This window comes from Centroberyx gerrardi, chromosome 5 (genome assembly GCF_048128805.1).
Source record: "Centroberyx gerrardi isolate f3 chromosome 5, fCenGer3.hap1.cur.20231027, whole genome shotgun sequence".
Classification (NCBI taxonomy): Eukaryota; Metazoa; Chordata; class Actinopteri; order Beryciformes; family Berycidae; genus Centroberyx; species Centroberyx gerrardi.
Window position 1 is genome coordinate 36,455,064 of NC_136001.1, and position 16,324 is coordinate 36,471,387.

Below are 16,324 nucleotides of genomic sequence, written 5' to 3' on the forward strand. Positions count from 1 at the left end.
TTCTACTGACTGACAGTCGGTCTGGAACCAGTCAGTCTGGAACCAGGAACCAGTCAGTCTGGAACCAGTCTGTCTGGAACCAGTCAGTCTGGAACCAGGAACCAGTCTGTCTGGAACCAGTCTGTCTGGAACCAGTCTGTCTGGAACCAGGAACCAGTCAGTCTGGAACCAGGAACCAGTCTCTCTGGAACCAGGAACCAGTCAGTCTGGAACCAGGAACCAGTCAGTCTGGAACCAGGAACCAGTCAGTCTGGAACCAGTCAGTCTGGAACCAGTCAGTCTGGAACCAGTCAGTCTGGAACCAGTCTGTCTGGAACCAGTCAGTCTGGAACCAGTCAGTCTGGAACCAGTCAGTCTGGAACCAGTCTGTCTGGAACCAGTCTGTCGACTTGTCGACAGACTGGTTCCAGAGACATTTGTGAGAACGATGACATCATCGCAGGACATCACTGTCCTCTCCTGCTCTGAAGTTTGTGTCTGAAAGATCAGATCTGAAGAAACTGAACAATACTGTGAATACACAGGAATACTGTTAGTACTACAGGAATACTGTTAATACTACAGGAATACTGTTAGTACTACAGGAATACTGTTAATACTACAGGAATACTGTTAGTACTACAGGAATACTGTTAGTACTACAGGAATACTGTTAATACTACAGGAATACTGTTAGTACTACATTAATACTGTTAGTACTACATTAATACTGTTAGTACTACATGAATACTGTTAGTGCTACAGGAATACTGTTAGTACTACATGAATACTGTGTTAGTACTACATGAATACTGTTAGTACTACAGGAATACTGTGTTAGTACTACATGAATACTGTTAGTACTACATGAATACTGTGTTAGTACTACATGAATACTGTGTTAGTACTACAGGAATACTGTGTTAGTACTACAGGAATACTGTGTTAGTACTACAGGAATACTGTGTTAGTACTACATGAATACTGTGTTAGTACTTAATGAATACTGTACTACATGTTGTATGAGAGGTTTTCATGAAGTTCAGACTCACTCTGAAACTGTTACTGACTGAAGTTTGTAGTAAAGACTCCATGTGAAAACTGTTCATGTGTTTTTTGTGTAGAAAATATTTCCATATATGGTTAGACTGTCTGCTCAGCTTTCAGAGAGTAAATACTACAGAAAATACTACAGAAAATACTGTCCACTCAGCTTTCAGATTAAGCTGTGAAGCATTTTCTACCTTTGGTGTGCCGGCCAAATCAAGTTTGTTATTTATTGTAGTTTTAAGTTCTGATTGGAGAATTTATCAGTAGAGGCTGACCAGTCAGAAAAGGTCTTGAGGTGGTATAAATGTTTGCCGCTGAGCAAGGCAGCAGGAAACTGACCGTAGGTTTCAGATCATGTGACTGTCATGCTCTGCTCTGATTGGTCGGCAGCACGGCCTGGTGGTCAGAGAGTCTGTCCTGTCACCGAAAGCGCCGCAGCAGCAGCTGTACGGAGCAAATCGTAAACAAACTAATTTGAAAACCAAAAGTCAGTTCTGTAAATTTACAGGATTGTAAGCCGGGTTTTCAAATCACCTTTTTTTTACACTTTTACATATGATTTTTACGGGGGAAACATTCCTCTGTACCGGTGTGTCATGTCGCTCTGCAGCTGGGCTGCGTGTGTTTGGTGGGCGGGGCCAGAGACCTGCGGCCAATCAACTCTGGTTTTGGTGGTTCTGATTGTGCGATCAGCCTCATATCCCAGCCTTTTATTTCTCTTCCTGTAAATGTAGATTACCAAGTCAAGTCCATGTCATTAAAGTCGAGTCTCAAGTCTAAATGTAGAACAGCAAGTCAAGTCAGAACAAATCAAGAGTCCAGTATCAATTTAATATCTTAAAGAAAACTAAATATCTAGGACTTTTCAATGCAATATGGTTTTAATAGGATAAAAACTTGGTAAGAGCATCATGAGTTTGATTTCTATAATCAGTTTCAACTTCAATAAATTCAATCATTCCATACAAATTCAGAAAACAGAATTTAAATTCAGTCGTCCGCTGGAACAAATCTCATCACTTTCAATCTAAGTCATTTACACAAACACAAGATCTCAAGTCAAGACTTTAGAAACCTTTTCAAGTCATCAAAGTACAAGTCAGAGTCAAGTCCCAAGTCACCAGAACCCAAGTCAAGTCAAGTCTCAAGCTATTAAAACTGTGACTCGAGTCCAAGTCATGTGACTCGAGTCCAAGTCATGTGACTCGAGTCTCCACCTCTGGTCTTTACAGGAACAGACAGAAGTCACAGCAGCTTTCTGTTTTTATCTTTTTACTGGCAACAAGAAAATACTTTGATTTTACAAACGTGCATCTGTGAGAATAATTGTGTACTGTAAGACTGGAACACAGTATTACAGTACAGACACGTGGTACAGGACAACAGACTGGAACACAGTATTACAGTACAGACCGACACACGTGGTACAGGACAACAGACTGGAACACAGTATTACAGTACAGACCGACACACGTGGTGCAGGACAACAGACTGGAACACAGTATTACAGTACAGACACGTGGTGCAGGACAACAGACTGGAACACAGTATTACAGTACAGACCGACACGTGGTGCAGGACAACAGACTGGAACACAGTATTACAGTACAGACACGTGGTACAGGACAACAGACTGGAACACAGTATTACAGTACAGACACGTGGTGCAGGACAACAGACTGGAACACAGTATTACAGTACAGACCGACACACGTGGTACAGGACAACAGACTGGAACACAGTATTACAGTACAGACCGACACACGTGGTACAGGACAACAGACTGGAACACAGTATTACAGTACAGACCGACACACGTGGTACAGGACAACAGACTGGAACACAGTATTACAGTACAGACCGACACGTGGTGCAGGACAACAGACTGGAACACAGTATTACAGTACAGACACGTGGTGCAGGACAACAGACTGGAACACAGTATTACAGTACAGACACGTGGTGCAGGACAACAGACTGGAACACAGTATTACAGTACAGACCGACACAGTTTCCCAGCAGTCGTTCAGCCTCAGAGCGACGACATTTTGAAGGAAGACAGACAGACAGCAGCATCATGTGACATCAGACCGGTTCAGGCTGCTGTTTTCTGGTTCCCAAACTGGGGTTCAGGGACCTGCAGGGAGTCCTTGAGAGGGTTCCAGGACGGCCCGGCAGCAGCAGCTTCATTTCAGTGTTATTTTATTGACTAGACCGTGAGAGAGGCCGTCAGAGATCCGGCCTGCACCGACACTCACTAACACTGAACCGTCCTCCAGCCTTCCTCACTTCAGTCTGAAGTTAAATTGATTTCTTCACCCTGTAATCTGCCCTGAGGATTTAGAATCAAGTCTCTGTTCATAGTTCTGGATAAAAACCGATGATCTGTCCAGATCACCACTAAATATAATCAGTTGTTCCTCGGCTCAATGCCGAACCGTTCAGAAGTTTTTGAGCTTTGCTGCTGACAGACAGACTAATTGATTGATTGACAACTCTATTAATCCTCCAAACAGAAAAAACAAAGACCAAACAGACAAACGCAACGGTTTAAAACAGGAAAAACCTTCTCAGATTAGGTTTGTTCTTAAAGAGGAACTAAACCCTAGACCACTTTTGTCGGTTTGCTGCCATCTAATGGTTAAAAGTGTGCTACTGCAGTTGCCATCTGTTATTGGCTGATCTTTGGTGCCAGGTGATGATGTCAGCTTCTATAGAGTTCCTTTGATGATATTTTGTATGCTTTATTGATGATGATGAAGATGAACACTTTAACCTTCCCTGTTTTAGACCCTTTTCACAAGCATGGCTGATGTACTTCCACACAGTATAGATCAGTTCTTACCATTAAATGCTAACTGGCTAACCCATGCTAACGGTAGTTTCTGGTCTGTTAGCATGTTGTGACCCTCGATCAAATCGCTGTTTATAGCGGAGCAGTCTGAACAGGAAGTGACAGCAGCTTATTGTGTTGAAACATTAAATCAGTGATCAGTCAGAGGAGACAGGAAGTTGCTGCCAGCGGTGAGAACGATCAATAACCTGCTGAAGAGCGTCAGCCATGTTGGTGAAATGGGCCTGTGGCTATATGTAACCTCTAATATTATACTGATGTAGTCTCTATATGCATTTATATTTTGTACACAATTTGCTGTGTGATAAGGTTGAATACTTGTTGTCGGGGTTTTGTCACTGTAATATATGTTAATTGGATTATTTATGCAAATTAGGCAATGAAATGACGTTTCCTACTTATATACCTGACGTCCTGTGCTTTACAGGAGCCTGATGAAGCTGTAGGATGTGAAACACCAAGCTCAAGACAGTCTTTAATAAACATGCTTTTCTGTATTGAATCCGGAGTCCTGGGCCTTGAGTGTGTTTACAACCACAACAACCACAGCTTTGATTAGTCATCATCATCAGTGTCTTTGCTAAATTAGCCTGCTGGCTATTTAGCTAGCTAACCATAGTATCTGGTCAGCTAACATCACTGTTAACACATCTGATTAGCACACTAGCTAACGTATCTAGCAGCAGCTAGCGTTAGCATGTTCACATTAACATCAGTGTGTTTGCCGGCTAGTTAGGTAGCTAACAGTTTGTTCAGGTTAACTGAGCTGACTCTTCTCAAGCTACAACTCAGAGTGTTTTGGAGTAGAGACTAGGGCTAAAGACAAGACAGTTTACTGTGTCACAGTAACCAAATCCACCTTATCACACTATTCACTTTTACTGAGAACGTTACTGAATGGATCTACAGCCACACCACAACAAGCTGACTCAGCTGCTCTCTGCTTCTAGCTGCTTCTACAGATTTACACTTTATTAACTAACACACAGTTCTACAGATTTACACTTTATTAACTAACACACATGTTTCTCCATCATGGAGATACTGCTGGTTGGAGCAGGTTGAGTAAAGCCTCTGTGACCTCTGACCCTTGACCTCGTTACTATTGGTCCAGAGCAGAGGAGGTAACACTGAAACCAACAAAATGGTTTCCTTGACAACAGCATGGAATTTTAACAACCGTAGGACCAGAACTGTTTTTAAAACTTTTTTATTTACATCCACTGTAACTGAGGTACTAAACACACATTCTGAAGAAGGCACCCTATTGGCTGGCTCCAGGCTTGCTAGCCCCTAATTGGCCAGAATCAGTCAAGGAACCAGGAAGTGTAAACATGAGAGAGGAAGGAAGGCACCAGAGGGTCAAGTAATCCAGGATCAACAGCAAACACAACTCTGCTATAGTAGTGTGTGTGTGTGTGTGTGTGTGTGTGTGTGTGTGTGTTAGGATTTTTCAGTGAATGTAGGCACCACCTGGTCGTCATTGCATTGCTTAGTACATAGAGGTGTGTGTGTGTTGTGAGGCGGTGTGTGTGTGTTGTGCTGTGGTGTGTGTGTGTCGTGCTGTGGTGTGTGTGTGTTGTGAGGCGGTGTGTGTGTGTTGTGAGGCGGTGTGTGTGTGTGTGTGTAGGGGTTAGTCAGCCACGGGTGCATAAGCAGTTCGGACGCCTCCAGTCTCTCAGCAGGCGACTTCCTCAGCATGCAGCCAATCAGACACTTGGCCTGCGGCGACAGCCAATCAGGAAGGCTGAAAGCCCCGCGCCGGATCTTGGCGAATAGCGCGGCGGGCTGCGTGTCTTGGAACGGGTATCGTCCAATCAGCATGGTGTACAGAGACACGCCCAGGCTCCAGATGTCGGCGGCGCGGCCAGAGTAAGACTTGTTCCCATTGGTCAGCAGCTCGGGGCCGACGTAGGCGGGGCAACCATGTCTGTCCGTCAGAGAGTCGTCACGGTCGCCATGGAGAAGGACGCAGTCGTCAAGACTCTGCAGAGCGAGCCGCGTTCTGAAGGAAACACATCACATCCAACTGTTCAGACTTTATTCAGGCTAACTCAGGTCCACACACACACACACACACACACACACACTGGGAGCTGGCCAGTAGCTAGGTGCCTTGCTCAGTGGCTCCTGGACTGTAGTTGAGGTAAATTTTCTTGTCAACTTTTCTAACCTTCACAACCTCTGACTAGTAGTGGTAGTTGTTCTAGGAGCTAGTAGGAGCAGTACTAGCTTTAGTAGTAGTAAATAACAGTAGTATTAGCAGAAGTAGTAATACCAATAGTAGTAGTAGTGTAAGTATTAGTAGTAGTATTAGTGGCAGCAGTAGTAGAAGTAGGCTCTGCCTCGTCTTTTGTCTCCTCAGTTGTGGTGTTCCCCAGGGCTCCATTCTGGATCCTCTGTTATTCTCTGTATGCCACTTATTCATAATTAGAAATCATCACATGTCTTTCCACTGTTATGCTGACGACACTCAGCTTTATTTACCAGTTAACCCGGCTAACACTACAGGGCTTGATTCACTTGAGGACTGTCTAGCTGACAAAGTTCTGGATGTCTGAAAACTTCTTGCAGCTAATAAGTTTGTGGTCGTCGTGTTCGGTCCCCCAGAGGATACGGTTATTGAATCCCTCCCTGCAGTAGTAGTATTAGTAGCAGTAGTAGTATTCGTAGCATTAGTGTTAGTAGCGGTATCAGTATTAGTACTAGTACACGGACCTGTGTGTGTCGGTGAAGACGAACTTGCGCAGCTTCAGGTCTCTCAGTATGACTCCCTGCTGGTGGCAGAGCGTCACGGCGTTCAGCATCTGTCTGAACAGGCGGCCGGCTTCCTCCTCGCCCAGGCGCTTCCTGCCGCGCACGTACGCGTGCATGTCGCCGTGGTGACGCGGCAGGAAGACGTAGACGCTGTCCCGGCCAATCACTACGTCCGACAGGCCGCAGATGTTGTCGTGGCGACCGAGCCGGGCGTACGGGGCCAGACGCTCCTGGTAACCGCGCAGAGGCAGCACCTGGTAACCATGACAACCAGGAGGGGGGTTAGGGTAAACTGGCAACGGTTACTATGTCGACTCAGGTTGAAAGTTGCATTGTATGTGTGTGTGTGTGTGTGTTACCTTGCAGGTGTACTGCTGTTGTGTGTGTGTGTGCACGGCCCGGTAAGTCTCCGCCCCCTCGCAAGGCTCAACCAGGAAGTACGGCCCGATGTTGGACAGGGATTGGCTGTGGGTCGGCTGAGGGGCAGGGCTTCTGGGCCTGAGGCAAGGCGATAGGCCGGGGCAGGAAGGGGGCGGAGCCAGACAGGGTCGTTTGCATTTCAGGAAGTGGTCCTGGGGTTCGTCCAATAGCCTCTTCAGACACACCTGAGACCTGGTTGTGGCCACGCCTACACTCATCTAGGATTGGAGGAGACAAGTGACATCATCAGGTTAATTATATTTAAAGATTCATTTTTTTGTGAATTTACATTATTTTTTAATGGAATTTGAACTTAGTATAGAGAACCTGCCATGTGAGAAGTAATAATCACAATAATAATCATAACTTTGATTTATACCAAGAAGATGAAACTTAATAATCTCTATGGGGAAGCTGGGTCATAGTAACAGGCAACAGAAAAATAGAATATAAATAAAGTAAATGGAGATAAACAGAACACAACACCAGAACATCCAGAGGAAACATATGAATGAAAAGTATGAGTCTGTGCAACATAACAGCAGAACAAAGAGACAAGGAAAGAGTTTCCCTCACTAATGTCTTCGGAGACACTAAAACTTTGGTATCTGATGTCATACCGGAATATTAAACAGTTTTGAGGATGAACTCGTCTTTGGAAATATCAGCTCGCAGTTTTATTGTCTTCAATAAAACATGAAATGAAGGAAAACGGATGTTGAACACATTCAGCAGTTATTTAGAGATGAAGTGAAGCCTTTCCCTCAGCCTGCCTCGTCTGCTCCTACTGCAGTTAGAGATTTACTACGTTTCCCAGAATGCCGTTTACCGGTGATGTTTTAGATCGCTGAAACATTTTCTGTATCAAATTCCACTGGAGCTGCTGCAGAAAATCAGTTTGAACAGAGTGAGTGATTCAGGAGGAAGTGAACTGCTGACCTCAGATCAGTATCAGCAGTAAAGTGTCTATAGGCTTCATGATGCAACATCCTGTAAGATGACACGCTGCCTTCAGCTTTCAGAAGGTTGCATCATTACGTAACACTTTATACAGTTTATACAGGCGGTAACTACAGTCCACACCTCCTGCACACACACACACACACACACACACACACACACACACACACACACTACAACACTGTAATAATAGTTTCTCTCTCGCTCTCACACAGAAACCATGAAAAACCAAACAGCTGCTGCTGATGAAAGCAGGACTGTGTGTGTGTGTGTGTGTGTGTGTGTGTGTGTGTGTGTGTGTGTGTGTGTGTGTGAATCACTTCCTCCTCTCAGCAGTGTAAAGTGTCTGAGCCTGCGGTCGTCATGACGCCGATTGGCCAACACCACTTTCAGTCTGGTGAAACACCCTGAGTCACAACGTCACCACGACGACGTCACCCCCCCACCCCCCAACACACACACACACACACACACACACACACAGACCTTCAGAATGACTTACAAACTGGTTAAATGAAAACAGTTTCTCTTTATCTCCATCTTGTTTCCAGCTCCTGTAACAGAACTGATTAAAGTGCAGTGTGATCCAGGAAAAAACACTAAAACTCTCATTTCTGTCTCCTCTCTTAGTTTCCCTGACACACACACACCCACACACACACACACACCCACACACACACACACACACACACGCACACACGCACACGAGAAAATGCCATTAAAAGACACTGAACTTGTTCTCTCCATATGGAGGCTGAGCTGATCTGAGGTCAGTTTGTTGTTTCTCACCTTGTGCTGAGCGGACAGAAGAAGCTGCAGAACAACAGACACTCTGCTGATCCCAGTACAGCCAGTAAACCCAGTTCACCCAGTACACAGCCAGTCTAGATCTCAGACTCCAGTCCGGCTGCTGCTAAGTCTTCTTCTGTCTGGTAGCGTTTGGAGTCAGGTCGTCCCACAGATCGGATCCCAGATCAGATCTGATCTCTGCAGGTTTGGAAATGAAGTTCAATTCCGACTGGAGCTGAAGCTCCGGAACTGCTGCTCTCTCTCTCTCTCTCTCTCTCTCTCTCTCTCTCTCTCTCTCTCTCTCTCTCTCTCTCTCTCTCTCTCTCTCTCTCTCTCTCTCTCTCTCTCTCTCTCTCTCTCTCTCTCTCTCTCTCTCTCTCTCTCTCTCTCCCTTCAGTTGCGCAACACAGTCCGTCAGTAGTTTTTAGTTGTTAGTTGTATGATCCATATTCCTGTATCAAAGCAGACTTCAGTGGAAATAAACCGGTTGTCTTAAAAATGAAACGCGATGCCGCTTCAACCGGAAAACAGACGAGCTGCTCAGTGAAGCTTCAGAGAGTCCAGACCCTCCAGACCGCCCCGGACCCTCTGCCGGTGTGTGTCCGCTCCATGTCGAGGCTCCTCCGGCAGACAACAGACCGAACTGACCGGAGATCAGCTGGAAGTCCGGCAGACAGACGGGAAGTTTAATCCTCTGAGCTTCACACAGAAAACCCCGCTTCAGCTGTCTGCTGCTGGATAAATACAGCTCAGTGTGTGTGTGTGTGTGTGTGTGTGTGTGTGTGTGTGTGTGTGTGTGTGGTTGCGAGGTTTCCTCTGCCGGTGTCGTCATGCAGGAGGGGCGGAGCCTCGCATGTTGCAATCCCATCTTGTTCGGTCATCAGCACACACACACACACACACACACACACACACACACACACACACAGCGCAGGCGCGGCAGGCTGTACAGTGTAATCAGATGTCTGTGTTGCAACAGACTTCACCAGAAAGAACTGTAGGAATCCTATGATACATGTTAGAGGAATACTATAGAAATATCACAACAATATACTGTGTATGAACTAAAAGTATAGAAAAAGTCCTATAGGAATATTATAGTGATACTATAGGACATAAAAATACCATCAAGTACAATGAGGTCACTCTAAACTTATCTATCTCACTATATTAGAGGATTACATGGTTTCTATAGGAGATAAAAATACCACAAAGTACCATCAGCTCATTGCTGAGTACTACAGACAGTGTAAGTCCCTGCAGAAGTATTACATGAGTATTAAGGGAATATTATAGTTACACTAAAGGAAATACCATAAAATGTAAAAACGTCTTTAATGTCACTGTTCATGCTTAATTGATGTTATTAAACACATTAGTTAACATTATTAACAATCATTTAGAACATTACTTAATGCAGTTTTTCATTGTGCATTTATCTTTGTTAATGTTGTCATTCATGTTTAATTCATGTTAGTAAACACATTAGTTAACATTAACAAACATGTATAACAACATAACAACATTGGTTAATGCCGTTGTTCATGTGTATTTAACATTAACTAATCCTTGTTAATGTTACACAGTAGTACTCAGTAGTACTCAGTACTACTCAGTAGTACTCAGTAGCTCAGTGGTAACATTCACTATAAATATCAACTGAGACTCATCAGAGCAAACTGTTGCACATACAGATGAAACATCTATTCTCTCTCTCTTTCTCTCTGTGTCTCTCTCTATATATATAGACATATATATATGTCTATATATATTTATTATAATATTTAAACATAGTCAACTTCATGAGCCATTACTGTCTTACCACTGTTCATTTCCTTCTGTACTTAGTTTCATTGTGTTCTGATTTGTTCATTTATTATTTTATTTGCTATCTTTATTTCTTTTGCTGCAATCTCACCTCGTATGTGTAAATGTACCTGGCAACAAATCTGAATCTGATTCTGATTCTGATATGGGGCTGATATTGATCTTTTATTAAAGCTTCTACATGTCAAATATTTACCTCAATATATCATCCTCAAACAGTGTCAGGTGCTCAGGTAAACAGCCAGGTAAGATTTGACAGAAGAATGCGGGATGGATTTACTTTAGTCTACGTGTCGAGTAGAGTAGAGTAGGGTAGAGTAGGTTAGGGTAGAGTAGGGTAGAGTAGGTTAGGGTAGAGTAGGTTAGGGTAGAGTAGGGTAGAGTAGGTTAGGGTAGAGTAGGTTAGGGTAGAGTAGGTTAGGTTAGGGTAGAGTAGGGTAGAGTAGGTTAGGGTAGAGTAGGGTAGAGTAGGGTAGAGTAGGTTAGGGTAGAGTAGGGTAGAGTAGGTTAGGGTAGAGTAGGTTAGGTTAGGGTAGAGTAGGGTAGAGTAGGTTAGGGTAGAGTAGGGTAGAGTAGGGTAGAGTAGGTTAGGGTAGAGTAGGGTAGAGTAGGTTAGGGTAGAGTAGGGTAGAGTAGGTTAGGGTAGAGTAGGTTAGGTTAGGGTAGAGTAGGGTAGAGTAGGTTAGGGTAGAGCAGGGTAGAGTAGGTTAGGGTAGAGTAGGGTAGGGTAGAGTAGGTTAGGGTAGAGTAGGGTAGAGTAGGTTATGGTAGAGTAGGGTAGAGTAGGTTAGGGAAGAGCAGGGTAGAGTAGGTTAGGGTAGAGTAGGTTAGGTTAGGGTAGAGTAGGGTAGAGTAGGTTAGGGTAGAGCAGGGTAGAGTAGGTTAGGGTAGAGTAGGGTAGGGTACAGTAGGTTAGGGTAGAGTAGGGTAGAGTAGGGTAGAGTAGGTTAGGGAAGAGCAGGGTAGAGTAGGTTAGGGTAGAGTAGGGTAGAGTAGGTTAGAGTAGAGTAGGGTAGAGTAGGGTAGAGTAGAGTAGGGTAGAGTAGGGTAGAGTAGGTTAGGGTAGAGTAGGTTAGGTTAGGGTAGAGTAGGGTAGAGTAGGTTAGGGTAGAGCAGGGTAGAGTAGGTTAGGGTAGAGTAGGGTAGGGTAGAGTAGGGTACAGTAGGGCAGGGTAGAGTAGGTTAGGGTAGAGTAGGGTAGGGTAGAGTAGGGTACAGTAGGGTAGGGTAGAGCAGGGTAGAGTAGGTTAGGGTAGAGCAGGGTAGAGTAGGTTAGGGTAGAGTAGGGTAGAGTAGGTTAGGGTAGAGTAGGGTAGGGAAGAGCAGGGTAGAGTAGGTTAGGGTAGAGTAGGGTAGAGTAGGGTAGAGTAGGGTAGGGTAGAGTAGGGTAGAGTAGGGTAGAGTAGGTTAGGGTAGAGCAGGGTAGAGTAGGTTAGGGAAGAGCAGGGTAGAGTAGGTTAGGGTAGAGCAGGGTAGAGTAGGTTAGGGTAGAGCAGGGTAGAGTAGGTTAGGGTAGAGTAGGATAGGGTAGGTTAGGGTAGAGTAGGGTAGAGTAGGTTAGGGTAGAGTAGGGTAGAGCAGGTTAGGGTAGAGCAGGGTAGAGTAGGTTAGGGTAGAGTAGGGTAGAGTAGGTTAGGGTAGAGTAGGGTAGAGTAGGTTAGGGTAGAGTAGGGTAGGGTAGAGTAGGGTAGAGTAGGTTAGGGTAGAGTAGGGTAGGGTAGAGTAGGGTAGAGTAGGTTAGGGTAGAGCAGGGTAGAGTAGGTTAGGGTAGAGTAGGTTAGGGTAGAGTAGGGTAGAGTAGGTTAGGGTAGAGCAGGGTAGAGTAGGTTAGGGTAGAGTAGGTTAGGGTAGAGTAGGGTAGAGTAGGTTAGGGTAGAGCAGGGTAGAGTAGGTTAGGGTAGAGTAGGGTAGAGTAGGTTAGGGTAGAGTAGGGTAGAGTAGGTTAGGGTAGAGTAGGTTAGGGTAGAGCAGGGTAGAGTAGGTTAGGGTAGAGCAGGGTAGAGTAGGTTAGGGTAGAGTAGGTTAGGGTAGAGCAGGGTAGAGTAGGTTAGGGTAGAGTAGGTTAGGGTAGAGTAGGGTAGGGTAGGTTAGGGTAGAGTAGGGTAGAGTAGGTTAGGGTAGAGCAGGGTAGAGTAGGGTAGGGTAGAGTAGGTTAGGGTAGAGTAGGGTAGGGTAGAGCAGGGTAGAGTAGGTTAGGGTAGAGTAGGTTAGGGTAGAGTAGGGTAGGGTAGAGTAGGGTAGAGTAGGTTAGGGTAGAGTAGGGTAGGGTAGGTTAGGGTAGAGTAGGGTAGAGTAGGTTAGGGTAGAGCAGGGTAGAGTAGGTTAGGGTAGAGTAGGTTAGGGTAGAGTAGGGTAGGGTAGAGTAGGGTAGAGTAGGTTAGGGTAGAGTAGGTTAGGGTAGAGTAGGGTAGGGTAGAGCAGGGTAGAGTAGGTTAGGGTAGAGTAGGTTAGGGTAGAGTAGGGTAGGGTAGAGTAGGGTAGAGTAGGTTAGGGTAGAGTAGGTTAGGGTAGAGTAGGGTAGGGTAGAGTAGGGTAGAGTAGGTTAGGGTAGAGCAGGGTAGAGTAGGTTAGGGTAGAGTAGGTTAGGGTAGAGTAGGGTAGGGTAGAGTAGGGTAGAGTAGGTTAGGGTAGAGTAGGTTAGGGTAGGGTAGGGTAGGGTAGAGCAGGGTAGAGTAGGTTAGGGTAGGGATCTATGGCGATCAAAAGTGATCTATGATGATCTGTAGTGATCTATGGTGATTTAAGATTATCTGTAGTGATTTATGTGATCTATTGTGATCTCTGATTGTCTGTAATAATCTATAGCGATACATGGTGATCTGTGGTGATCTATAGTGATCTATAGTGATCTATAGCGCCTCCCAGAGGGCATTGGCTGGAGAAGGTGGTGTGCTGGTGGGGTTTCTTGCCCTTTTCACAGTCAGTTTTAGGTAAAGTGTCTTGCAGGTGAGACTGTCAGCTGTTCCAGACCGTTATGGATGAGGAGGATTTCAGTATCGGCTGTGTGGAAACAGAGCAGCAGCTGTTGTCTCACTCTGAGTTTCTTGATCTGGTGTAGAAAGAATTAACAGTCTGTCAGTATCATATTAGCCTGTCAGCCAAAATGTTTTGTTAGCTGCCTAAACTTAATAAACTCCACAACTGAAATGCAAAATTGCTAGCTCAGTCTAGTTGTAACTAAGATGTTTGCCAGCAAAAATACTTTTTATCAGTATAAATTAGCGAGTGCCGTTACAAACATTGTGACACGAACACCAGGCAGGCCCACCGACGGGGGGGTGGGGGGTGGGGGGCAGCCGGGTCTGTTGTCCCAGTCCCAGGACCAGGGAGGGCCCTCTAATTGTCAATAAACTTCTGGAATATTTTGTCAAAAATATATATTTGTGAGAATTTTATGTGGTATTTATGAGTCACATAATTTTTTTTTTTTTTTTTTTTAATTTTCCAATATTCCATAACACACTGATGGAAAACAATTTTACTTTAACCTATTATGTAAAAAAATGGTTTGGTCTGGCACAGCCAGGTTGAGTTTGCTTGGTTGTTACATTGCAGTGCAGTTCGTTTCACACCGACTATTATATCAAGCGGACCTATTGGACAGATTGGACAGGGGGGTCGGGGCCTTTTGGGGTCATTTTGTCCCGGGCACAGGCGAGACACACTGGGCGAGCGAGCATCACTCGGTACGAGGGGAGGGAGCAGCGTCTTCCACTGAGGCAAAAATAACTGGATTTGATCTGAGCGAAGTCACATGACGAGGGATCAGAGCGTGACCTCTGACCTCTGACCCTAATCCGCTGATCCAGGAACAGCTTCGCACCTGACCGGCTGCTGCAGCACATCTGGAGCTCCGGTCTGAAAACACACACTGTTCCACTTCATTAATACATTAAACATTAATAATAAGACATCGTTTTACCATCAATAAGTCATTAACTAGTGATGGGACATTATATGGAAATTCAATATATCTCAATACAAAACATGTCAGTCTGCATGTTGTCAGGAACATGAATGGTGATATCAGCTCCATGTTATTCTGCTGTCAGGAACATGAATGGTGATATCAGCTCCATGTTATTCTGCTGTCAGGAACATGAATGGTGATATCAGCTCCATGTTATTCTGCTGTCAGGAACATGAATGGTGATATCAGCTCCATGTTATTCTGCTGTCAGGAACATGAATGGTGATATCAGCTCCATGTTATTCTGCTGTAGTAATCACTAATGAGACTCTTGACCATCACAGTTTCACAAGCTCTCCATCCAAATTATATTATTGTCACTTTGTAATGACATTTTTAAATTGTTGTTTACATTCTAGCAGCCAATGGCATCGCTAGAAAGATTTGAGTCTCAGAAATAAACAGAATTCTGCACAGTCAGACTTTGTTGTCACTGAACTTTTATTGATCACATGGTATCGTGTTGTATTGATCCTGAACTCAGATCAGGTATCGAGTCGTATCGGGAGATGAGCAGATTGTCTCGTCTCTTAGAGACATTAGAAAACAGTAGAAAACAGCAGACTGACAGCCTGATAGCCAAATAAATATCTTCATGTTCTCTATAATATTCTCTATAAAATCATAAGACTCTTCCCTCCGTCTCTTCAGTCTGAGTCAGATGTCCGGAGCTTCTTCAGATCAGAAACAAACAGTTTGTGTTTCAGTGTGAACTGGATCAGTCTCTGTTGAAGCAGCTCAGACTGTCAGCTGTGACTCTACCAGCTGAACTTCTGAACTTCCACTCTGACCACTCAGATTAAAGTGGAAGTTTCAGTTACTGAAGACCAAATATTCTGCAGAGAGTGACAGAACGTAAGAATACTAAAACTAGTTGAGTTATTTCTTATTTATTTCCATTCTTCCATCTTAGTTTCTGTAAAATGAAAAATGGAAAGTTTCTTGCTCAACAAACAAACTGCTTTGGTTCTTATCTGATGTTTCAGACTTGTTGAGTATTTCCGATCATCATACGTGTTGTTTCTAACATGTGAAGTCTCCATGTGTTTGTATGAGCGGTAGTTGGTACATTAGAAAATCACAGAGTGCAGGAAATGAGACCAAATGTGACCAGAATTTGTCCAATATTGATCAATACTGATGAATACTAGATCTTGTCAGGCTTTCTATTCATGTGCTGGATGTTTTCTGACACTCAGGAAGACGATTTATTCTCTTTGACAGTTACATGGAAATGGAAACAGAGCTACAGACAGACAGACAGACAGACAGACAGACAGCACACCTGCTGCTCTTCAGGAAATGAGGTCACAGCATCATTATGTGGGTTTCCTGTTGTGTCTGATGGCCTGTGACCTTTGACCCCACCCAGCTGGCAGAGTTCACAGCCTGTGGCAGCTCGGCGGGAGCCAGCAGCTCGGCGGGAGGAGCCAGCAGCTCAGTGGGAGGAGCCAGCAGCCCGGTGGGAGGGGCCAACAGCTCAGTGGGAGGAGCCAGCCGCCCGGTGGGAGGAGCCAGCAGCTCGGTGGGAGGAGCCAGCAAAAACCGGAGGCTCGCTGAGTCTGAAGGTTTCCTGGATATTTCCATCTGCAGTTCAGTCACATGATGTTTCATCACCTGCTCTGATTAAATGTGATGTTTCTGACATTATTCTCACAAAAAGTTACTGTTTCAGTTTATCGGTTTGAGTGTCAAGTTCAAAAACAGAAAAACAGGAA

General features: G+C 44.7%; 2 protein-coding genes across 2 annotated transcripts in view; one reads left to right on the top strand and one right to left on the bottom strand.

The window, feature by feature from the left end:
• atrip (ATR interacting protein) overlaps positions 1-1,002 on the top strand; it is a 20,239-nt gene extending 19,237 nt beyond the window's left edge. Inside the window, 1 exon segment of the mRNA XM_078283632.1 lies at positions 1-1,002. This exon segment is cut by the window's left edge and continues 180 nt beyond it. The gene's annotated coding sequence lies outside the window, so the exon portion shown is untranslated.
• A 4,075-nt stretch (positions 1,003-5,077) lies between these two features.
• On the bottom strand, positions 5,078-9,568 carry trib3 (tribbles pseudokinase 3). Its single transcript, XM_071906047.2, has 4 exons — positions 8,810-9,568; positions 7,000-7,278; positions 6,602-6,894; positions 5,078-5,888 (listed from the first exon to the last, which is right to left on the bottom strand). The coding sequence occupies exons 2-4, from the start codon at positions 7,276-7,278 to the stop codon at positions 5,327-5,329; spliced, it is 1,134 nt and encodes a 377-aa protein (XP_071762148.1). The 5' UTR covers positions 8,810-9,568; the 3' UTR covers positions 5,078-5,326.
• Between the last annotated feature and the right edge of the window lie 6,756 nt (positions 9,569-16,324).

Excerpts from the sequence above, each read along its gene's own strand:
- trib3 (XM_071906047.2), bottom strand. The coding sequence starts at position 7,278 with ATGAGTGTAGGCGTGGCCACAACCAGGTCTCAGGTGTGTCTGAAGAGG. Across the intron at positions 6,895-6,999 it reads AACAGCAGTACACCTGCAAG|GTGCTGCCTCTGCGCGGTTA; the intron begins GTAACACACACA and ends CATGGTTACCAG. Across the intron at positions 5,889-6,601 it reads GTCTTCACCGACACACACAG|AACGCGGCTCGCTCTGCAGA; the intron begins GTCCGTGTACTA and ends TGTTTCCTTCAG.